Source organism: Amphiprion ocellaris, chromosome 24, assembly GCF_022539595.1.
Source record: "Amphiprion ocellaris isolate individual 3 ecotype Okinawa chromosome 24, ASM2253959v1, whole genome shotgun sequence".
Lineage (NCBI taxonomy): Eukaryota > Metazoa > Chordata > Actinopteri > Pomacentridae > Amphiprion > Amphiprion ocellaris.
The window spans coordinates 116,501-140,460 of NC_072789.1; the positions used below are offsets into that span (position 1 = coordinate 116,501).

At 40.8% G+C, this 23,960-nt stretch overlaps 2 protein-coding genes across 4 annotated transcripts in view; one reads left to right on the forward strand and one right to left on the reverse strand.

The window, feature by feature from the left end:
- Positions 1–2,705, reverse strand: part of LOC111570747 (ATP-binding cassette sub-family C member 4-like) — a 43,302-nt gene extending 40,597 nt beyond the window's left edge. The window contains 3 exon segments of the mRNA XM_055008714.1: positions 41–134; positions 2,299–2,585; positions 2,693–2,705. Of these exon segments, the coding sequence (XP_054864689.1) occupies positions 41–134; positions 2,299–2,585; positions 2,693–2,705 (394 nt within the window).
- LOC111579044 (protein SON) lies at positions 2,381–23,881 on the forward strand. Of its 3 annotated transcripts, none has more exons than XM_023286114.3 (20): positions 2,381–2,995; positions 4,050–4,256; positions 6,289–6,323; positions 7,006–7,205; positions 7,424–7,593; positions 7,835–8,025; positions 9,667–9,916; positions 11,421–11,614; positions 12,252–12,404; positions 12,753–12,925; positions 13,349–13,483; positions 13,685–13,771; positions 14,024–14,242; positions 16,108–16,218; positions 16,845–16,961; positions 18,034–18,181; positions 18,644–18,712; positions 20,708–20,823; positions 21,929–22,030; positions 22,717–23,881. In XM_023286114.3, the coding sequence occupies exons 1-20, from the start codon at positions 2,910–2,912 to the stop codon at positions 22,792–22,794; spliced, it is 2,841 nt and encodes a 946-aa protein (XP_023141882.2). In that variant the 5' UTR covers positions 2,381–2,909; the 3' UTR covers positions 22,795–23,881. The 3 variants fall into 3 exon arrangements, with proteins under 3 accessions (XP_023141882.2, XP_023141883.2, XP_035811284.2); XM_023286115.3 differs by having other exon boundaries at positions 2,904–2,995; positions 4,013–4,256; XM_035955391.2 differs by having other exon boundaries at positions 2,909–2,995; positions 4,016–4,256.
- The last annotated feature ends 79 nt before the right edge of the window (positions 23,882–23,960 follow it).

The following is a 23,960-nucleotide window of genomic DNA, read 5'->3' on the forward strand; positions in this document are numbered from 1 at the left end:
ACAAAAACACATTATGGGATCGCAAGCAAAGGAAACCTACCAGTAACGGCTCGCGAGCGGCTCACGGCTCGAACTGGACGTACAGCAGCCAGCGAGCGGCTCAGCTTTCTGGCTATGGACACCCAACAGTGACCCTATAAAAATAAACGGCCTCTATAACCACTAGAAATGAACACAGCCTTAAAGAAAGGGCAAACAATGCAGCAACTGCTACCATGCCTGTTAGCAACGGTAAACAGGAAGTGAGGCAAACGGGAAGCGGGGCGTGCCCCTGACGTCGCAGCAAGAGAACGGTGAGGAACCCTTGCCCAGCTTTATAGTGCATCCTCCTGTCATGATTGGTCAAAGCAAGGCATGGTCATTCTGTCACAGGAGCATAACACAGCCAACCCAAAGAGAGTGCAGCATTCATCCTGCTACACATGTTTCAGTCCAATATTTTACTAAAACATTTCACAAATACTCCAAACACTGATAGGACCATTTCATATAAATCATCCATGAAAAAACCTCCAATCTCCAATTATTCTTTATAAATTTATATATTTTTACTGATATATTTGAAAAACATCAAAAAAAGGAAAACATACAGTAGAATTTTTTTAAATAAGTAAAAAACTAAACAAAACACATTTTCACATCTGAGCTCAGAAACTAAAATCATAGTATTTTAAACATAAATCTCACGTTTAGGTCAGATATTGTCCATTTATAAAGGAAACACAGAAAAGTGGGAAATATAAAATAGAAATAGTTTTAAAGAAGTGATAAAAAGCCCTCATTTCACACACATACACACTTATAACGGCCAGAATTACCACCAGAAGGACTCAGATTATCAGCCAGAAACGTTAAAAACAGAAAGAATTCATTAGTTTTCTTTCCATCAGAGAAAATTAAGCATATTTAGGCTTAAAGTCTTGTGAAATTAGTCGTCTGTTACGTAGCTGAGCTGACGATTGTGGGTAAAAATAATTGAATCTAGAGGAACAAAAAAGTTTTTCTCTCTTATTTGATTTTAATGTTGAATTATGGTCAATTTAATTTGGGTTTTTAGACCAAAATGTACCAAAAGGGGACTCTTTGACAATAGAGTCTTTGTTGTTTGCATCAAACATTTATTTTCCTGTCAGTCTTAAATTGTCCAAAACAATCTTTCACTGGAAGTGATTCAAAATGTTATTGAGTTCAAGTTGTATTTGTAGTGGAGGTGTGTATAGATCCAAACTAGTTCCTCCACAAGTGCAGATCAGAACATGTGAGGTTGAATCTGACAGAGGTTTTACAAATCTTTTTAAATCAAATGTCTCTTCAGCTAGAACTAAACTGAACATCCATCCATCATCCAGCTCCTCTTTCTTTTTGTCTTTTTTAATCTCCTTCAAATAATGTATCTGAACTTCCTTCTCCTCCTGCTGTTCCTACTTTTAAACCAATAACCCTCTGATCTCAGTTCCTCCATCAGTGTCCAGCTAAAAACTACATTTAGGAGACATCTAGAATCTGACCTACGTGCCTGTTCGTGTTTCCTTCAGTAGAGCAGACAGTGTTTCACCCAGAGCTTTATATCCTGCTCAGTCGGCATGTGCTGCCAGCGGTTGTATAAAAGGCAAACAATGACTCACACACAATCCCAGATTTTGATTATTGAAAACCAGGACACTCGGCCTGGCAATGAGATCCTCAGATGATGCTGGAAGTTTACCTGGGTTAGTGGCCCAAAGAGAAACAATGAGAACCAGGACATTTTCATCCTTTTCTAAAGAACAACCAGGAGGTTTGGTTGCCCTGCTGTTAAAACTGAAGCACTGTTTAGCGTCCTGGTGCAGGTCTGGACGCTCACAATGATGCAGAGTCCAGTTTAATGGTTTATATATCAGAGATTGATTGTTGAACATCAAAAACAGAACAAAGAAGACAGAAACACTGTTTTTACCACATTCAAGTAGGTCAGATTGTAATATTTTATCTGTTTTTTAACTGGAGCAGCATCCAAACAACCAACCAGACCTTCTGTATGTCTACAGATGATCCCATCACTCTGGATCCAGTGGTCAGGGCAATACGAGTCTCTACCATTGTGGTAGCTGTACAAAACTGTCACGGCATAGAGAATGGAACCCAAGTGAAGGTGCACAGAACATGAGACTGATGAAGGTGAAAAAAATATTGATTTATTCAAAATAATTTAAGCTAAACAAAACCAGATGGGAGAGAATTATTGAACACAACTATGGGAACAAATGGGATTAATTAAGAATTCAATAAACAACTAAGGGAATAAACTAACTTACAAACAGGGAAGGAAGGAAGGAAGGACGGGGAGGGGGGGAGGGGGGGCAGACTTCCAGGAACCGGCAGTCCGGGAGGACGCTCTGCGACGCTGCGGGCAGGCGGCAGAGAGCGGCGGAGGCGTCTGGAGGACGAGCCGGGAGGAAAGCCGATCCTCTTCGCGGGAGGGAGATGCGGAGGTCCGGCAGGCGGCTGGCAAGACAGAGACGGGCAGGGAGATCCAGAGGCAGAGGCAGGATTTCCACTGATGATGCAGTGGGCAGGAGCAGAGCCGGGCACAGCAGCCAGCAGAACTGCGGCGAGAGAAACAGAGATTAGATAGGGTTCACAAAAAACACTGAGCAGAACGTGTGTGTGTGTGTGTTACACATGCCTTATACATGCCTTATACATGCCTTACACGTCTTATACATGCCTTCATATATATATATATATATGTGTGTGTGTGTGTGTGTGTGTGTGTGTGTGTGTGTGTGTGTCTTACACATGGCTTATACATGCCTTATACATGTCTTACACATGCCTTATACATGCCTGTGGTTTAACCCAACTGACACCCGGACCCTTGACAGGTGGACAGTTCCTACCCGGACTTTTAATGAGATGCACACCAAAACATGGCGGCCAATATAGAGCAAATTTTCCAAGATTTTATTTTGAATAAAATCCGAGAGATTGAAGACCAGAATGAAGACAGAGCGAAGTATGTTGGGCTTGTTTCCGTCCGTGTTTTAGCCGCTCACAGTTCTGAGGATTGTTCAGAGAAACGATCAGAAAATATGAGCTCCGGGTTAGAGTTAGCACCGAGCTAACCTGTTTACCCTCATAGTTACCTATTATAGTTATCTGTTAGTTATCCATCATAATTATCTATTATAGTTATCTGTCAGCTAGAGGACAACCTGGAGGAGAGAAATGATCAGAAAATATGAGCTCCGGAGCTGCAGTTAGCAGCGAGCTAAACCCTCATAGTTATCTATTATAGTTATCTATTAGTTATCTATTATTGTTATCCATCAGCTGGAGTATAGAGACATTAGATCAGTCTGGAGAACAGAAACGATCAGAAAATCTAATAATCATCAGTGTGGGTTAGGGTTAGCCCTGCAGCTAGCAGCGAGCTAACCTATTTACCCTTATAGTTATCTATTATAGTTACCTATTAGTTATCGATTATGGTTATCTATTATTGTTATCCATCAGCTGGAGTATAGAGACATTAGATCAGTCTGGAGAACAGAAACGATCAGAAAATCTGAGCTCCGGGTTAGAGTTAGCACCGAGCTAACGTTAGCCGCTAGTTAAACATGAGATTTACCATCAGCTGAAGAGAAACCTGGAATATAGGGGCACTAGATCAGCAGGAGTATAGAGACATTAGATCAGCTGGAACAGAGACATTAGATCAGCTGGGACTGGACAGCCTGAAGTGGGGACATTAGTGGGACTAATAGAGGTGGAAACACAGAAACGGCTGGAAATATTTGGTTAAAGATGAAGCAGTTCTTCTGTGTTTCAAGTGGAAGGGTGGAGACTGTTTTAAAAATATAATATTAGATGTTTTCTGCTTTGTGTGCTTTGTGTCGTTTAGAAGAAGCCAGAGTCCTCCTAGATCTGTATTTTCTGAACATTACTGTCCAATAACAGGTCCAGCAGCAGGTTTATTGTGTTCTACCAGCAGTATTAATGTGTGTTTCTGGATGTTTCTGTGTTCTACCAGCAGTAATGGTGTGTTTCTCTGTCTGATGGTCTTCCAGCGGTGCTGAGGTGGTTCCTTCTGGGGAAATGAAGGCAGCAGCAGCAGAAAAAAGCACCTCAGACAAGCACGAAGACTTCAGAGGCTCACAGAAGAAACACAAGAAGCACAAAAAGCACAAAAGCAAGAAGAAAAAGAGGAATCGAGACAAGGAGAGCAGCTGTGAGTCTGAAGCTGAAGTGGAGAGAGGAAGCAAACATCAGAGCAGGTGAAGCTTCAGAGCATCCATCAGATTCCCATCTACACTTACAGAGTTCCACTGTATCTTCTCCTGTCCCACAGAGAAAACACATTATTTATCTGTAGAATATTAACAGAAATACAGGCCAGTAAGGAATAAAGCTGCTAAATTACAATTGACCACATATTTCGTACAGTTCTGGATAATAACTTGTTTATTATGTGCAGCCAGAAGTGATTCATCTTCGTCGGAGCGATGACTTTGAACAGGACAGAGTTTGTGTCATTGTCATGTCACTTCGTCACTTCGTCACTTCAACCCAAAGGAGGCCCATTTGATGCCTTTTCTTTTCCATCTTTGTCAGTAAACATTAGAAAATGTTCTGTTGTAGCTTTAATGTTCTGTTGAGCTTCATTCAGCTCCACCCTGTAGGTTATTGTTTAAAATTTCATCCTTTCAGCATTTTGTGTTTGAAGCAGATAAACTGCAGCACCAACTTCATTAGTCTGGTCAGCATTTATGCCCACAAATATATTTATGTTCTAAAATCAGAGTTCCAGATACACTTATCTGTTGTTTGTCATCAGATTCCTGCTGGTCCTGAACTTTAGCAGCCTTCAGGCCTAGTCCTGGTTTCTGTCGACTCAAAACTCTGCATTTGCAGCAAATTCTTCTATAAAAACACCAACAGGGTATGAAGACACACCAGGAGACCGACCTGCTGGCAGTCAGAAGAAGAGCTGATTAAAAACAGGAATCTGTGACTAACTAGCTCTTTACCATTAAAGTAGGATTTCAGCTTGTTTCAGTCTGCATATTCCCGTCTATGTGGCTGCTAAGTCTCGCTAACTTTACTCTCTGCTGTTCTGTCAGAGATTCAAGGAAACGAAGAGAACAGTCTTTAGCAGAAGGATCAGCATGAACTTCCTAAAGAGATTAGGGTTATCATCATCATCATCTATCATTTTAAGGATTAGTTTCCAGTTTGACTGAAGGAAAGCACATCAGAAACATAGAATGAGCTAACGTGCTAACCCGATCATCGGCTGATTTATCTGCTTTGTTTAGATCAGACTGAGTAATTAAATGCAGCTGTGGATCATACAGTGGACATTCTGAGGAGGACAGAGGGTCCTTTCAGTGAATTTATGAGGAGATAAACCAAACTGAAGTCAGGATGGAGCCAAGCCAGAGAGACGACAGTAAGTCCTCAGAGATATCGTACCTCTGGAAGCTCATCATGTTTCTGTGCTCTGTTGTTGATGCCTGACTTTAATATCTCCACGTGTCCAGAGAGAAATCCAGCAGTGGAAGTCCAGTTAATGAATCTACAGCTGTAGGAATCACTTTCGTTGTCCCAACACCCAAGAAAAGCAGAGACTGTTCAGACTGAACGCTCAGCTCTCTTTAATAATAATGGATTAGATTTCTATAGCGCTATATAACCCACTAACTAACTAACCCACTCATAGGCACTCAAAGCGCTTCACAATGAATCCATTATTCATTCACTCACACATTCTCACTCAGCGGTGGTAAACTACATTTGTAGCCACAGCTGCCCTGGGGCAGACTGACGGAAGCGTGGCTGACATTCTGCGCCTACGGCCCCTCCGACCACCACCAACATTCACACGCATTCATACTCCAATGTGAGTAGCAGCACTGGAGGCCAGGCGGGTAAAATGTCTTAAAGGACACAACAGCACATGACTAGGACAGAGCGGGAATCGAACCGCCGACCCTTTGATCATTGGACGACTCGCTCTACCACCTGAGCCACAGCAGCCCCAGTCAAAAATCATCTAAAATCTGTTTCTATGGAATCAGACTGACAACAGACGTTTGGGAGTTTGAGCTAAACTTCTCCACTGAACTGTTCTCAGGCAGTTTTATGAAACTCTTCATTTCCCTGAATCTCTGAAGTAAAGAGATCAAAGTTAGCATCAAACTTAGAGTCGCATTAATGGGAAATATGAAAGACTGAAACAAACTGGAATTCTCCTTTAACTCCTACTTTTCAAATGTGCCTAACTCAGGTTTTATCTTTGCCTCATAGAAGAGGAACACCGACAGAAGCCAGAAAGGAGCGAGGTAAGTCTGTTATTATACCGTGAAATATTGAGCTTTCATGTCGGAAAAACTACTTCAGTGAAGTAGCTGTACTACTCTGCAATTTTATTTTGTTTTTAAAGTCAGAGAAATCTGTTGAGTCAAAAGTCTAGTGTGTGTTAGAGCTAATGTGTTCTTTATTAGACTACTTTTCCTGCTTCCGTCACTATAATCATCATCCGAGCCTGTTCCAGCTTTCAGATCAGCTCTGTAGATCCTCTTTCAGAGCAGAAAAAAGCCTCATCAGGGTTATGGACCTCTGAGCAGCACTAAAACTCTCCTGAGCAGCACTAAAACTCTCCTGAGCAGGTCTCAGTGCTGACTGATTAAAACTGGTGAAGACAGATGCTGATTGGTTAAACTAGGAGAGGATAATGATTAATTATGAGCTCCACCTTTCTGCTCGATGGTCCTCACTGATCTTCTCTTCAACATCATCATCTTTACCATAAAGTTCACCAGATAGTCTAAATAATAAACCTAGACTCTTGTACCTCTGGACCACTGACTTATTTGTTGTTTTGACTCACTGTTGGACCAAACAGACTGAAAAGGCCGATTAGCCTCCTGAGCGCCACCTATCTGTGTATTTAATGCTGTTATGAACCTGTTAAACTGATCTGATTAATCTGATCTCATGATTCATTCATGATCATCTGTCTAGGCGCTGATCATGAGAGTAAATCCAGATGCCACAAGCAGCACTCAACAGGAAAGAAGAAGAAGAAGAAGAAAAGGAGGAAAGGTGAAGAAAACTCATCAGATTCCGACTCGGCATTCGTGTCAAAGCAGAGAGAAAGTAAATGTGGTCAAAGCTTACCTCTGAGACGACAGGAGGAGCTTCCAGATATCATCCCCAAACAGGTAAAACTGGCAGCTGTCTTCAGGATGTTCCTCAGATACACTCCTCCATGTTTAGAGGGTTAACCCTAACCCTAGTGTTATATAGTACATACAACATAGTACATAAACACACACATCTAGGATCTGACTCGTAAGTAGATGAAGAGTGAGAACATCGAGGAGCTCATCTGGATGTCTGGATCAGTTTAGTAGAAAGTCTTTCTGTCTTTCCCTAACAGGACAGCTCCAGTCAAGGAAGAGCAGATGAGGAAAGACTCGGTCGTCACTCTCCGTCACATTCCAACCCTCACTCACATTCCGACTCGGTGAGGAGGACTTCTAAACACCTCCACCGAAGGTCCAGGACTCGGTCCAGAACCGGGTCTCCAGGCCGCAGGACTCGCTCCAGGTAGAGAGATTTCTGAGAGAAATGAGGAATATTAAATGGAACCATTTAATATTCCTCATTTGGTCTTGAAGTTTTATTCCATGTGGTCACTCGGGTTCCTGTAGGATGTTCAGATATTTACACAATGCTTTCATGGTGATGATCTCAGCTTGATCTCAGCTTGTCATCCAGGAAATTTAAACCTTCTTCATGTCTAACCTTGTTCTGATGTTTCATCCTGATGTCATGCTGCTGCTGGTAGCTCCTCGGAGAAGAGGAGGGATCTGGATGAAGCTCTCCGGTCCACCAAGAGTCCCTCAGAGCATCTTCAGCCTCAGCTGGACCTCAGATTCACTGAAGCAAACATCAGGCTGGAGGAGATGACCGAGTCCAGAACAGAAGATCAGCCAGAAAAACCAGGAGAGAGCAAAGGAGAAGCAGCAGAACAGCCAGGTAGGACTTGGTTTGTAGCCGATGTTCTTAAAGTAGTTTGTAATGTCTGTTTACACCCTGCTGCTTCTGGATTATTTAGTAAATAATATTTTCCTTTACAGCATTGGATGAATATAGCAGTAGCTATAGTTAGTTATAGTTATAAATGGTTTCCATGTTTATAATGTTCTACATTTCTGCCATAATGTGAACAAAGGGCTCTATTTTTGGTATTTTTCCCTGAAAAAATGTTGTTTTTGTGATGTTTTTACTGAAAAAAAAATATAAATAAATAATAACACAAACTAAAGGATGTCATAAATCAGTAAAACAGACTTTTTAAGTGTGTAACATTTTTCTAAAATGTCCAAAATGACACCATTTATCATAGGCAGAAACTGAAAATTGAAAAGATTCATCTGATTTCCACCTTTCCAACGGTCGTTGAACTAGCTTTGCATTGTGATATTTTATTCTATTTTACATTACAATCTTTAAAACTGCCAAAGAAAATGTGTTTGCACCAAAGAAAAGAAAACCTCTGCAGCACTCAGAGCAGCTGAGAGTTTTCAGATGAACTGCAGGCAGTGTTTATAAAAAACACACAGTAAACAAGGAGACAAATTAAAAATCTAAGTAGTAAAATATCTGTAGCATGTTCAGTCCTGGGAACACATTCTACCTGCTGATTCCAGCTTTTTCAGTTCTTGTAAAATTAATCATGAACTTTTTCATGATTTCTAACATTCTAAATAAGTTTTAATGCAGGACTTTATATTGCAGTAAAACTGAGGAGACAAAAGCACCAGAAACTGAGTTCAGAGGATTAATGGAGTTGAAGGATTAAACAATAATCAGTTATTAAAGATGATTCATCTACTGTGGGTCTTTACTAAAGCAATAGAGCTGATTTTTGTCCACCAACATTTATTATTCTAGTAATATGACTAATATGACTAATATGACTAATATGACTGTAGATTAGATTAAAACTGTGAAATCAGAAGGATGAAACCGAGAAAACAGCTGAGAAACATTCATTCAGAAAATCAGAACAGCCTGAATATGTTGAACACATTTTACAAAAAGTCACATGAAAAACTCACGACACATCCTTCTATCTTTATTATTTTCTGTTGTTTAGTTGAACTGAGGGAAACATTTCCTGATTCATTAACAACCATCTCTGAACAATCCTGATATTTACTGTTGGAAAAACTATTAATGAATGATTTGATGTTCCCAACTAATTCCAGGTTATAAGACCTGACTCTTGTTTTGTGTTCAGACTGTTCACCTTAATGATTATTTTATGGTTTTATAGGTTTAGATGTGCAGACGTTGTGCAGACGTTCTGTAGTAAAAATGTGACAAATATGACTTAAATGTTTTCTGCTGCAGAAACATGGAGGTTTGAACCTTTTATGAGCCTCAGGAACTCCTGGAGAACCTCTATAAGGATAGAAAATAGTATGAGAACACAACAAGCAGCATTTTCTGCCCTGATGAGGTCCTTCTTTTCTCTAACATCTTCAACGTTAATCTTTTCCAAACAGGAACCATATCAAACCCCCAGTGGTCCGTAAAGCTGCCTGAATGTGATCTTTTAGAGGATGTTGTTTACCTCCCAGTTTTTCTAATGTGTTCATGGTGTTTCTGAAGCCTCAGGTTGTGGAACCTCTCAGTCCACCTCCATGGAGCCCAGCTTCCTCCAGAGTAAACCTGCAGAAGGTCCAAAGTGTCCTCCAGCCGGAGTTAAAGCAGTAGCCAAGAAGAAGAGGAAACAGTCCAGGTCTCCACAGAGGAACAGGAAGTCCTCAAAGAAACAGAAGAGGTCCAGATCTCCATGTTGGAGCTACAGGAGGGGATCCAGATCCAGGAGCTCCTCTCTGAAGAAGAGATCCCGGTCCAGGTGGAGTGACTTAGAACTGAATATTAATAATAATAGAAATGAATCTCTGATCTTCCAACAGCAGTGAAGTTCTCTCACATAAATCAAACATCACTTCCTGTTTCCTACGTCGTGTCTAAACGGTGGAAACCAGCAGAGGAACGACTCAAATGCTGTAGTTCTGTAGAATTCAGAGATTTCTGTCCAGCTCTATTTCAGTTAGACTTTTTGTAGTTTTACACATTTCTAAAAGCTACAACGGAGTTAATATTATGTTGAATAACTGAAAAACTTGTCTGATTCAAAGGATGTCGGCTGCAGGAATCAGGTTTCTCCTGTTTTATCCTGCAGGAATCAGGTTTCTGCTGGTTTCTCCTGTTTTACCTGCTATCTGCGTGTTTCCAAATCCAGCAGACAGTAGCCTCAAGACAAAAGACCACTAACCCACTAACCCTGTTTAACCACAGTTTTAGATCCTGCAGGAAGGCAGCTCTGCTTTAATCTCAGTTCTCTTCTCCTTCCTGCAGTAATTCCACCCGTTGCTGTTTAGAGGAAACACTGAAGATTCATCCTTTGATTAGTCAGAAATGATTGATTAGAAGAAATACAGAAAAGACAGATAGTGAGATGTAGTCAGACCTTTAGAACGTTCTGAGAGACTATTAAACAGTCAGCAGGTTTTAAACCTTTCTGAGTTTTTTTCTCCTTTTCGTTATACAAGTCATCATCACAACACATCAGTAGAGATGCACTGTGGAGATGTCCTGCCCAAATAAATCATTTTAGAAGAGCTAATTAGAGGAGCTAATTCTTTCTAAGTAGTTATTCTTCTCATTTTTGTGTTTTTTCATATCATGATGTAGATCGCTAAGTATCTTCTGTCAGAATTACTTCTTTTTTAGCACAGAGATGAAATCATCTCAGCACAGAGATGAAATCATCTCTGTGCTAAAAAAGAAGTAATTCTGACAGCTCCACTACAGTTAGTTAGTTATTTTACAGTAGTAAACTAAGTTTTCTGCTGAATAATGTACCTTATTCAGTAGTTAAATGATACTTTTGATATTTCTGATGTTTTTACTCTGAGATCACAGAAAACTTCACCATCTTGTTCCATTCGCTGCTCATTTTGAGTATATTATTGTTTAGTGTTTTTCAGATCCTTTGTTATGTCATTGATTTCTTCATTTTAAATCCAGTTGTTTAGTTTATAAGGATGAGTAACATCACAGAAAACTCTGGGGATTAAAGGGTAGGCATGTCGTTAGAAGTCTAATTTCAGTGTTCTCCTCCTAAAATAGTGACTTTCTTCCTGGGTAGGTCTGAGTAGAATCATTTATGGGGGATAATCCGTCAGACTCCTTAGTAATCAGCTTCATTAGTGAATAACTGTCCAGGTGAGAGGACTAAAAACAGGATAAGGTGGGTTAGGGTTAGGGTTAGGTGTATAAATATACCTACGTATGTAAATAGAAAGGTCAGATCAGAGGATCTAATGTGGTTTACCATCAATTAATGTGTGCAGGTCGGGAGGCCGGAAGTCGTGGAGGTCTCGTTCTCGGTCGGCGTCTCGGAGTCGGAGGAGGGTCACGTACAGCCAGAGGGACCGCTGGAAACGAGAGCCAAGTCACTCCCCTGTCCTCATCCTCCGCAAAAATAGATCCCCCTCCAGGAAACACGGCAGCTCCAGCACCAGCCCTCAGCGCATCAGCGACCTGGGTCAGAAACCACTCAGATGGAGTTCAGACTGTTAGAAAACCACTCAGATGGAGTTTAGACTAACTGGCAGAAAACCACTCAGATGGAGTTCAGACTGGTTAATCTTTTTGTCCAGCTGTGGTGAAAAACTAACATTATATTTATTTAGTCTGATTTAACTTTATTTCAATGGAATCCCAGAATAATAAACCATAATAATCATAATACCAGCTGGATGCTGGAGTTTTAACTAAAACCTACATTCTGTCTATCAGCCAACAGGGGGCGACTCCTCCGGTTACTACAAGGAGTCGGGTTGAACAGAAGTCAATGAGGAAATGACCCGACTTCTGCCTTGATTTATGGAGACATAAACATTTCATTACCTCAGGAAACATTTTTCTAAATCAAGGCAGAAGTCGGGTCATTTCCTCATTTACATTTTTCTAATTTAGTCGCAGTAGTTTCTCTTTGTGTTCACCACTAAACATTTAACACATTAAACCCGCTGCAGGAACATTTACAGATTTTTAAAGTCAAATCTGACGTTCCTTTGTAGTGATCATTTCTGTTTTAATTTCAAAACTGCATTTTACGTATTTTATGTATGTGTAAATCAGTTCCTTGATGTTTCTGCTCATCCTGTGTTTGTTCCCAGATAAAGAGCAGCTGCTGGAGATTGCCAAAGCTAATGCTGCTGCTATGTGTGCCAAAGCTGGGATGCCCATCCCTGCCAGCCTGAGGTCCACGGTGCTTCCTCTGGCTCTGCCCACCATGGCCATGAATGCCGCTATGGCCAGTATGACTGCTGGTATGGCTTCTGCTACGCTGCTACGCTGCTAAGTTTATTATCCATTATATTAGATTATATTATTAACAACTCAGCTATTCTGTTCAGTTTGACTTGGCAATCTTTGGAGCTGATTCAGAGATCCGGTAATTCAGCTGTCAGGGTGTTTAGGAGGCTGGGATGAGTCCTGCTGCCTGGAAAACTAGTTTATTCCATTATGTTAGGACACTTAGCAGCTAACCCTAGCTCCATCATTTACTCTTTGTGATGTAATATAGTTTAAATGGGTTATTTAGTGTTACTATGCAGGTTATTTCTTAGATAATCAGCTGAGATGTTTGGACCTACTTATTTCTTGTTGTTTTCCAGCCACGGTGACAGCAGCTCTGTCCAACATGGGAACTCTGTCGTCGCTGCTGCCGCTGCCTTCCATCACCAACAAACCTCCCCCTGGTCCGGCTCAGGCCAGCATCACTGCTCTGGAGGTGAAGAGGAAAGTAGCCAAGCAGGCCAACAGCATCAGCATCAAGGAGTTCACTGATGTAAGGTTGCAGATTACAGAACATGCTGGAGATAAAGAGAAGACTGTTCAGTTAGCTGTGATGGTCACAACTGGACTTTTAGATTAAAAACGGACGATTTTTACTGCAGTGTTTCTTCAAAAATACAAGAAAGAACAGAATTCAGCTCACTGATGAAATAAACGGTCACATTGATGAGATTTAGGCGCTGCTCAGATAAAGATTTTTGTGGGGTTGAGAGTTGTTTTTGTCTGGGTTTAACCCTAACCCTAGTCTCTTCCAAATCTACCAAAAACACCTGAGAATAAAACTGAATAAATACCTGAGACTCCAAACCAGTTAGTTAGAACTGAACAAACCTCTAAGAACCTCAAACAGAAGTCCAGCTGCTTTTTTACTAAAACTCTAATCTCTACCACTGTGTGACTTCCTGTGTGTCTGCAGAAGTGTCAGATGATCGTGGACAGTACCGGAGAGCTGCCTGTGGCGCTGCCTCATGTTTCAGATGAAGAGGATGATGGGAAACCGTTTGGAGGATCAGCCCTCCGAGAACAGAAAGTCATCAGCTTCAGCATCAACGTAAGTTTACTGTGATGTTCTGAATGATGGAGATGTTCTACCTCATAGAAGATACATGGGTCCTGTACATGTTCAACAGCAGTACATGTGTAGTACAGACCATGTAACTACTGCAGTATTCTACAGTAGTACATGTGTAGTTTGTCCTTCAGGAGTTCAGTCAGTAATTACTAACCCTCCAACTCTGTTTCTGTCCTCCAGAACACGACGGTTCGTCCAGCGGTGCGCAGTGATGCCGGCATGGCCAAAGAGTTTCCGGTATCTTCAGGATCACAGCATCGAAAGAAGGTCTGAATTAGTCCATGAGGTTTTTATAACAGGTTTTCTAAATCATTTGGAGACTAAACAGCTGATAAAGCAGCTGATAAAGCTGAATTCAAACTAACGTCCTGCTTTGGTTTACAGTTCTCTAAACGGCCACTAGATGGAACCAAAGGTCCCCCTAGTAGTAAAATAAAATCACCAGTTCCTGAATACCATAGAGAAAGTCTGACCAGATGAACGACTGATTCATGACATGTTCTGTGTTCCTCTATCCAGGAGGGAGAAGGTCTGGGCGTCTATGGAGAATGGGTTCCCATCGACAAAACAACAGAGAAAGCTTCAGTTTCCTCCAGGAAGGCTGTGACCAGCGTTACCATGACGACCACCTCTTCATCATCATCATCAGACCCAGCTGAAGCAGTCGTTCTACCAGAAGCTGAACAGACGGAGTTTAACACGGACGATGACAAAGTGTTTCCAGACGCTCTGGTTCAGGTGAGGATCAGCCTGAAGTTGGACTGTTTTAGTGTTTTAGAATCATTTTAGGTCTTTCTTTGGTTTGGAGAGGTTAGAATATTACTTTAGTCCTGATCCTAAAAGTATAACAGAATGTTTGGATAGTTCTGAGCAGTAATGTGTCCCTGAAGAAAGATGTCTCTGGAAGGTGTTGGGCAGAAATACAAATACTGAATGAAATGATCTTAGCAAGACAACGATTCCAAACCCAGAGTTTATATAGAAGAGCTGAAAACTGATCAGAACAGTTCATCCCTCTGACCTGAATCCAACATGAAGGCAACAAAAGTCCATTTAGAGCATCTGACCAGAATGATGAGACAGACACATTAAATATAAAAACTGTAAACCTACTGATTTAAACTACAGGGACTTTAGCTGCCTTTAGTTAATATTTTAAATGTAAAAACTATAAAGTTTCTATATAGTGGACAGGATGTGGAATATTTAAACTTCCTGATGTATCGACCAGGTGTAGTTTTGCTGTATGAGTATATAGGATGTATAGGGGTGTTACTACACCAGTGTTCATAGTTTTGAGAGCTTCTCAGAGTTTGACTCTGTTACCCATGATTACCTGTGATTACCTGTGATTACCTGTGATTACCTGCACTCAACGGCACTTGATTAATTGATTAATTGACTGATTGACCTGTGAATCCTGCTGACTCAGGTCTGTGCTGGTAAACCTGTCAAAGGTTTAATGTGCAGAAACTCATCTACTGCTGAGGTTCTATGCCAAGCTAAGATGCTAAGATGAGGCGTTCTGTTAGAGCCCAGCTGTCCAGAGTGAGTTTATAGGTGTTTCTGGTTATTAACAAGAGGAAATGTACGGAGACTGCAGAGAAAACAGGATGGTGGGTGATAAATCTAATAAAAACTAATAAAACCAAACAACGGCTAACAGAGTTAACAACATAGAAGAAAACAACTAAACTCTTCAGCCAAACTTAAAGACCAGCAACAGCCCGAGTTAACTAACAAACAGGTGTAAACAATTAACTAATAAACAAGTGTAAGCAATTAACTAATAAGCAGTTGTAAACAATCAACTAAACGAACCAGCGTCTCACAGTTTAACCGTCTCTAAACATAAAGGACAATGAGTCACTTCTGACTCTGTTAACAGACTCAATTAACATCATCTACAGACTCTACACGACTGGTCAATGTTTTCCAGTAAAACTCCCACTTTTATCCATGTTCTAACATGACTGCACAACGGTTTTCTAATCATCAATGAGCCTTTCAACACCATTAGCTAACACAATGTAGCATTAGAACACAGGAGTGATGGTTGCTGGAAATGTTCCTCTGTACTGCTGTACTGTTGCTCTGTATTCCATTAAAAATCAGCCGTTTCCAGCTACAGTAGTCATTTACCACATTAACAATGTCTACAATGGATTCATCATTCATTTCATGTTATCTCAGGATGTTTCTAAACGTTAACAGGGTTAACAGGGTTAACAGGGTTAACAGGGTTAACAGGGTTAACAGGGTTAACAGGGTTAACAGGGTTAACAGGGTTAACAGGGTTAGGTTAAGGTTAAGTCTAATTAACACAGAGACAAGCTGCTCACAGTAAATCAGATCCACCATGACTGAGTTTAGCTGCAGATTTAAACTCCAGGTGTGGAGATCAGAGCTCTCTGATTGGTCCACCACCCAGTTACCTCCTCCAATCAGGCAGGAGAAGAATGAATCATCCATGATGTCAGACAGGTGAGCTCTGTAGCTCCTCAGTTAATTTATTAACGATTCATCTCACCAACAAGGATCTGCCACATAAACCCAGCCACCAGGGGGCGTAACACCGTCTGTAACTTCCTGTTTCTCTCTAGCCGGTAGACATCACTCAGGCCGTGACCGAGAGGATCAAAGCTCAGAGGCGATTGGCTGAGAACCCCTATGACATCAGCGCCATCTGCATGCTCAGCCGGGCTCAGGAGCAGGTAAGAGTAAAATCACTAGAAAATCATTAGAAAATAATTAGATCATTAGAAAATCACAAGAAAATCATTAGAAAATAATTAGATCATTGGGAAGTCACTAGATTTCAGTAGAAAAATCTAAAGCTCCCCATTCTGTCACTATAAAGTGTAGATGAGGTCGACATGCAGCACTGATAACAGAAACAGCAGATTTAAACGTAAATTACTGTATAGATTTGATTTTACATATTAAAATACTGTAGTGCCATTTGAAATTACAATTATTAATTACAAGAACAAAATTAGTTATAATATTGGAAAATGTTAACCTGAGGGGAGAATATGATAAATGGATTAATATTAAAACAAATTTTTATTTTTGGTTAATTCGATGAGCTTCCTGTGAGGCTAGAACACTTTTTATTGATAGTTACAGTTTTTCAGTCTTATTTTTCACATGATGCTTTCAGACAGAAGATCTGCTGGATGTTGGAGTATTGATGCAGTCATCAATACTACGATCCTACTGATAAATATGATGAAGATCCTACTAATGACTATAATGAAGATCCTGCTGATAAATATGATGAAAATCTGACCTTTATCTTTTTATCTAACCCTTTCTAAATCTCCATGTGTTCCTGCAGGTGGATGCCTGGGCTCAGTCCAACACGGTTCCTGGTCTGTTTACTGGTTCTACTGGAGCTCAGGTTCTCAGCTCTGAGGAGCTCTCCACCAGCGGTCCTCAAGCCTGGCTGAAGAAGGTGAGACACCAACAGACATGATAAAACCTCCATGAAGCCACTGATGAAAGCTTGAACATTGAACATCCCACAAGCACACAGAGCTGCACTTTGGTTTGTGTTTAGGGTTATGGTTATGGTTTTGGTTGTGTGTATGTTAGTGACAAAAATACCAAGAGGAATGAAGAAAAAGAGAAAATACAGAGAAAAGCAGCATCAGAGCTAGAAGGCAGGAGTTTGTTGTGTAAATAAATACTACAAACCGTGATGTTAAAACTCATCAGCACCTGAAATTTAGCTCCATCAACCAAAGACTGGTTGCAGAGACAGCAGAGACAGCAGAGACAGATTATTAGTTTGGTGGAAAAACCTCCAACCAACATATTTGTGTAGTTACCCTCACCGCCTCCAGGGGGAGACATAAGGTCAGATTCCAGGTTTAGTCCTTTGAGGAACACAAATGTCTTTGTTCAACTGTTCATGCAGTGCAGCTTTTTATTTCTTTAACTCAAACAACAACAAACAGACCAGCTGAACAGTAACTGGGGCTTCTTCTGATGACTTGGAGCTCCTCTACTTCAGAGACCAGTCAGCAATTATCATGTTCTGTGTTCAAACCGATGCCAACTGAAAGCAAAGATAAGTAGCAGTATTATTAATAGTAGTATTATTACTTATTATTATTAGTAGTATTATTATTACCATTCTAAGTAATAATGATAATAAGTAGTTAGTTGATAATAATAATAATAATAATAATAATAATAATCAACCACTTTGGTTGGACGTTTGTTTAAAGTGTTGTTTCCTCTTTGATGCATAAATGTTGAACCACTTTACCTGCACACAGTAGAACAAGGAAAACAAACCTCTGATTTACTTCAGATTCAGTTCTAAACTTGATGTAACTTTACTTCCTGACCTTCAGAATTAATGTTTTCCTGTGGAGTTTTCTCACAAACACTTTGAGTTCACATCACAGAAACACTCTGTGTGGATCCTGAGGTCTGACAGGAGCTGAATGGATTTCCTTCCTCATTAACAGGTTCTAGATAATATAGTATAATATAATATTCTTCTGTGTCCTGATTAGGACCAGTTCCTCAGGGCGGCTCCAGTATCGGGAGGCGTCGGGGAGTTCCTGATGAGGAAGATGGGCTGGAAGACCGGAGAGGGCCTTGGCAGGAACCGCGAGGGCACCGTGGAACCGATTGTTATCGACTTCAAGGTCGACCGCAAAGGTCTGCAGAATACTGAGCCGAGAACTGTGATATAGATTCTATTAATGAACCTGGACAACATGCTTTCAAGGAGATGATAGTCTGAGGGGAGAACACAAACACTTCATGTTTACTAGTAACACCATGAAGCTCCTGGAAGCTCCTCTGGTCAGAGTTATTCCAAACCTTCCCTCTTAGGAAGGGGAAAAAGAGCAAATAGAAGAATTAAATTAACATTATGGAGGGCGTTGACATTGTAAATGTGCTTCTTTAAATCCAGGATCTCACCAAAACGTTTTAATTAGAAAATAAATTAAAAATGTACTGAATTCATCATTCATCATCAGATGGTGGCTGACACTGGAAGACTGTTAACATTGGTTCACTGACTTCTACTGATAAAGAAGACGATTGTGTGAAGTATTAGAATTCTGTCAGTGATATTGATGGTTGTTGTGAAGCTGATGAAGATTGCTGTTTCAGGTCTGGTTGCTGAAGGAGAGAAGCCACAGAAACAAACTGGAGGATTGGTGGTAACCAAGGATCTAATGGGTAAGGGACAGGCAGCATGAAGATACACCTGAACGTCCTGTACAGATGGAATAGAGATGGAATAGAGATGGAATAGAGATAGAATAGAGATAGAATAGAGTTTTAGATGATGACGCTGCTGACCGTTAGCACTTCGCTCTAAATCAAATCATCACTATTTTCAGCCAGCTTTGGAGCACATGTTCATATGGCTGCTCTGGAGTTTATGACAACATTTAGAGACTATTCTGACTTTAGCTCAGAACAGTTCTCATGAATAACAGGAAGAGTTTTCCTGAAGTTTCCTGGGTCGATGGTTGTTTCAATGCTGGAAAAACTGGAAAAAAACTAGCTAGGAAGAATTTATCATGAAGTAACTACTGTAGCTCTCCTACCAGCATCCATAAACCTGGAACCATGGAGTCCCAGAGAGCTCAGTCTTTATAGTGATCGAATCTTTTTTCACCTAACTTTAGTCTATCTTTGTCTCATCTCAAATTAACCTAATAAATCAACTCCTCCAACTCTTAAGTAATGAGTACAGATCACTGAACAGATGTTCAGTCTCACATCTGGATCAGTTGATCCAGATGTGAGACTGAACATCAGAAGATGAGAATGACGCGGCACATTAATGTTAATTAAGTTCTGCATCGCTTAATTATTAATTAATTATTAATTATTTTGTCTGAGTTGTGGTGCTTTTATGAACTACACTTCATGGAGATTTCTGTGACTGTTAGAGCTTCAAAGATCTAAAAAGACATAAAAGTAGAGTTGTAGGAGTTCGAGGTCACTGATGTAAACTATCCTTAAATGTGTTTGATTTTTTTTGACTAAAACAAACTAAAATCATTTCATGAAGGTTCTACTGACACTATTTATTTAACCAGAACTCTAAACCTGTAGATGCGTCAGATTCAGCTCAGCGAATATCGGTGGGAATCAGGTTACAAGACGAAACTTTACTGAAAAATAAAATAGAAGCCCAGGAATTGAAGACTAGAAAAGGAACATCATGACTAAAGCCTTCTCTCAGATAAAGTCCAGCATATTTGAAGTGTCCACGTCACAGTGAAGACATCGTCCTGACAGTGAAGAACATCAGAGTGAGATGATACGGAGCTGCATGAGTGGAAAAGACGTCATTTATAGATGGAACTATTAATATCAGCAGATAAGCCTGCCTAAGCCATAATACTGGCTTACAGGAAGATTCCCAATCTGTAGAAGTTTAACAGGAGATGAATATTCAAGGATGAAAACCAAAGATCAGCCAAAAAAAGGAAAAAGCTGAAAACTTTGAATCTAGTTTTCAGAGAGGAAAAAGCTGAAAACTTTGACCAAGAATGACTTGAATCCAGTAGAACGCCTTCCTCTAATCTCTCTCTGGCATCCATCATGCTGAACAGAGCAGATTCTGATCACATCACTTCTGTTTTAAACTGTAGATCAGAGTCAACTCGAGGTTGATGGGAAATTACTGATCAGTGTTCTGTTCTACGTGAAAACACCATCATGTTCCATGTTCCATGTTCCATCCCTTCATGACAGAAGAGGCAGGAGCTGCATAGATTCAGAATAACAGGACGTTAGGTTTTAATTTGATCTTCTGTATGTCTTAGACTCGTCAGTGCAGCTTTAGAAAATTTATCTGTTCAAGTTCCTCCAAATCAGCTAAATTCTGCTGCTTTTGGAGGTTCAGGTCTGTTCAGGTCTGTTCAGGTCTGTTCAGGTCTGTTCAAGTCTGTTCAGGTCTGTTCAGGTCTGTTCAGGTCTCATAATTTGGACCCAGACCCACATTTGTTTCCTAAAATCAGGAAAAGGTTCAGCTCTCCGTTTCACAAACATCCAGAACACAGATTCTACCTTCAGTCTGATGAAAGCATTTCTGAAACACAGTAAAGCGCTGGGTGGGAAAGTCAAACCGGATGAATATTCAACACGTTATATCAGCTGAACTGATGCAGATTATCCCTGAATCTGAGGATGTTTGTTGGTCTTCTGTCTGCACAGGGAAGCACCCGGTCTCTGCTCTCATTGAGTTGTGTAATAAGAGGCGGATCATGCAGCCAGATTTCGTCATGGTTCATCACAGCGGACCCGACCACCGCAAGAACTTCCTGTTCAAGGTGGGTCATTTTAATTCTGTCATCGTTCCCCTTTTCACACATTTAAATGTTCTCTGAAGGTTAAACTCATCTTTCTTACTTTCTTACTTTATTACTTTCTTCCCTAAAGATTCAGACCAGCTCCTCTGTTAGCCTGAACTGAGACAAGACTAATGCTAAAAAGATAATAAACCCACAAAAACAGCAGCTATGACGTGTTCTACTTGTTCCAGCTGGACTCAGAAACTGGAACGACAGCTGTATAATGACTAAAATGGATTTATTTTACCTAAATCAACCCAAACTCTCCTTAAAGTCCCAAACTGAAGCCATAAAGCAGCTGCTGGAGCTCCTGGAGGAAGCAGGAAAACAAGGGAGGTTTTATCAGCTGAGCCTCTGGATCCCAGGTGTGGATCAATCAGCTGATGACCCAGAAAACACAGAGACACCTGGTGGACAGGTGGAGGGGTCAGCATGCTAACACTGCTAACGCTGCTAACACTGCTAACGCTGCTAACAGTATCCATAAAGCACTGAGCTGACGGAGCTGAAGCTGAATTCATCTCAGATCTTCCTGTTCATTCTGAGTGTGGATCAGGTTCGATTACCAGCAGCCAGTTATTTAAAAATCCACTTTTATTGTTCTGCTTGCCTTAAAAGCTTGGGGGAGTGAAATAAAAGCTCCTCTAGACCCCAAAACTAGATCCAGAGAAGAGTTCCAGCCAGTATCTGTGTAGAAACTAGATTACCACTAAAACCAGCATCATCTCACCTAATTCCTGCTATGCATGAAGACTGTTGTGTTCACTCCTGCAAAAGAATGTTTAGTTGAGATGTTTTAGAGTCAGCAGGTGAAGAACAGGTGAGTACACCTGCTGGATTATGAGACTGAATGACAGTCCCATTTTTAAAACATCCATCCATCTTCTACACACCTTAATCCTCATTAGGGTTAGCTTAGTTAGTTGTTAGTTGTTGTTAGTTAGTTAGCTGTGAGGCGACGGTCTAACCGCTGATCCACCATACAGCCCCCATTTTTAAAACAGATTAAAGTATTTTTAGGTGAATGTTTGAGGTTTACTTCGATGCTTTCATGCCGTTTCTGAATCTCTGTGGTTGTTTCCAGGTGACGGTGAATGGAGTGGACTACCAGCCTCAGACTGCCAGTCCCAATAAGAAGCATGCTAAGGCCATGGCAGCCACTGTGGCCCTGCAGGCTCTGGGAGAGGTAGAAATCATTACCATTTATTGAGTTTAATAACACAAGACAGTTCAGCAGGCATGACCAGTTATAAAATCCCTGATGGAGTGCAGGAGTGCAGTCAAAGGTGAAAAATAGACCATAGATAAATAGACCACCAAATAGACCACCATCACTCGTCTAATTTGTCCTTGTTATTATTTATTATATAATTTGTCCTAAATAACAACTCCTCACCCTCCTCCAATATAATCGACTGAGACTAGATTGTTTTTAGTTGCGGGACCTGGACCCTTCCTTCAGGGAGAATATCTTAATGTTGGATTAAAATTCAGCCCAGATTGTTGTGATAGTTCCTGAAACAGTTAAATTATAGTTGAACAGAATAAAACCACTACCTACTAAAAACCCCATCTACCCGTTCCTTCCACATAAAGGAAGCTTTAGTAATAAGTTTCTGGATTAAACTCCGGACTCGGTGCATGATGACATATATAATAAATAAATAATACCCTCAGAGGAGCTTCTGGGTGATTTTTTCACTGCAATATAAAGGAAACTGCACTAAAAGCTCTAAAGTTCTGATGAAATACAGAGAATCTATGTTGCTTATTATTTAAAATCCTTGTATTTATCTATTTAATGAGGCTGATGTGTTTATTTTAAATCCTAGAACAGCCGGTTGCATTCTAACGTGTTTTATTTCCTCTAAGGTTCCTGTCGATGGACCAGGACTCTACACTGGTCCTGTCTTCACGGCTGCTTCTACTGGACCTCTGTTCTCTACATGAACACCACTGGGACTGGCCCAGAGGATTTTATCACAGCAGACATTTTGATTTGTCAGTCGGGAGAGCACCGGTGTGGTGGTGATGGCCACGGTCGACTTTACAGATCCGAAGGTCCAGGAGAGTCCAGATGGAACAGATTCATCTTCTCTGAGGGCCTGAGTCCATGTGGCGGCTGCTCTACCAGGAAGTAGAGAGTTTACAACCTGCTGGATCCCAGTCCTCCAAGTGGACTCCAGCAAGCAGCAACAGCTAGACCTCAGTGGTGTCCACTGGTGTCCACTGGTGTCCACGTCTAACAGGAGTACCGTCAGGTTTTAATGAAGGTCACGTTCTGTTTGTTAGAGTGGACGGACTGAATGCAGAGTTGTTGCTGCTTCTCTTCATACATGTTCCAGTATTCCACACTATTACCCGTGTAGCGGAGTCCGTCATGGCGTTCAGTTAGTTGGTGCTCAGATTCTTGTGGAGATGATAAATCTGCATCTCTGAGGCTCTTGTGGATCTTCTCCTGAGCCATCAATAATTTAACCTCCGCCTCTCCAGCTGCCAAGGGTCAAAATATCTGTCCTGAAAACCGACTTTTCGGCTTCGTTTAACTTCTTGATCCTAGTTTTTGTTGTTTTTTTGTCCGTCCATTATTTCCACTCTGAGAACAAACTGTAGACACACGATGAGGTTTAGAGTTCACTTGTGACCACAGGTATCACATTTCTTTAAGTTTATGGTGAGGGAGCTTCTCTATTTCTGCCAGGTGGTTGGGATTGGTAGAGAATCGGTGCATTCAGAGTGGATAATGTATGTATGTATGTGTGTATGTATGTATGTATATATGACCCATGTTTGATATGGTAGCATTTTAGCTGATAAATACTAGCTGACCAATCCTTTATTCTGATCTCAGACACTAGTCTCTCTGGTGGTTGGTCTCAGCAGAGCTGGTCTGTCAACTGAAGAGTTTTCTATAAATCAAAATGTTTTGTTCCGTTGGTCTTGATGCGTGTGTGGCCTTAGATGTTCCTCAAACAAAGCTGGTGAAGTTCAGCCTTCTAAAGATATGTAAACAGAAATAAAGAGTATATTTATGTTACATAGTGGAGAAAGTCACATCGTCTTTCTTGGTACCGATGATGTTGAATGTGAATTTTCTTTCTTTCTAGTTTGTTTCT

Coding starts and splice junctions, on each gene's coding strand:
- LOC111579044 (XM_023286114.3), top strand. CDS start 2,910: ATGGCGGCCAATATAGAGCAAATTTTCCAAGATTTTATTTTGAATAAA. Junction 7,594..7,834: donor GGCCGCAGGACTCGCTCCAG/GTAGAGAGATTT, acceptor TGCTGCTGGTAG/CTCCTCGGAGAAGAGGAGGG. Junction 13,484..13,684: donor TCATCAGCTTCAGCATCAAC/GTAAGTTTACTG, acceptor TCTGTCCTCCAG/AACACGACGGTTCGTCCAGC.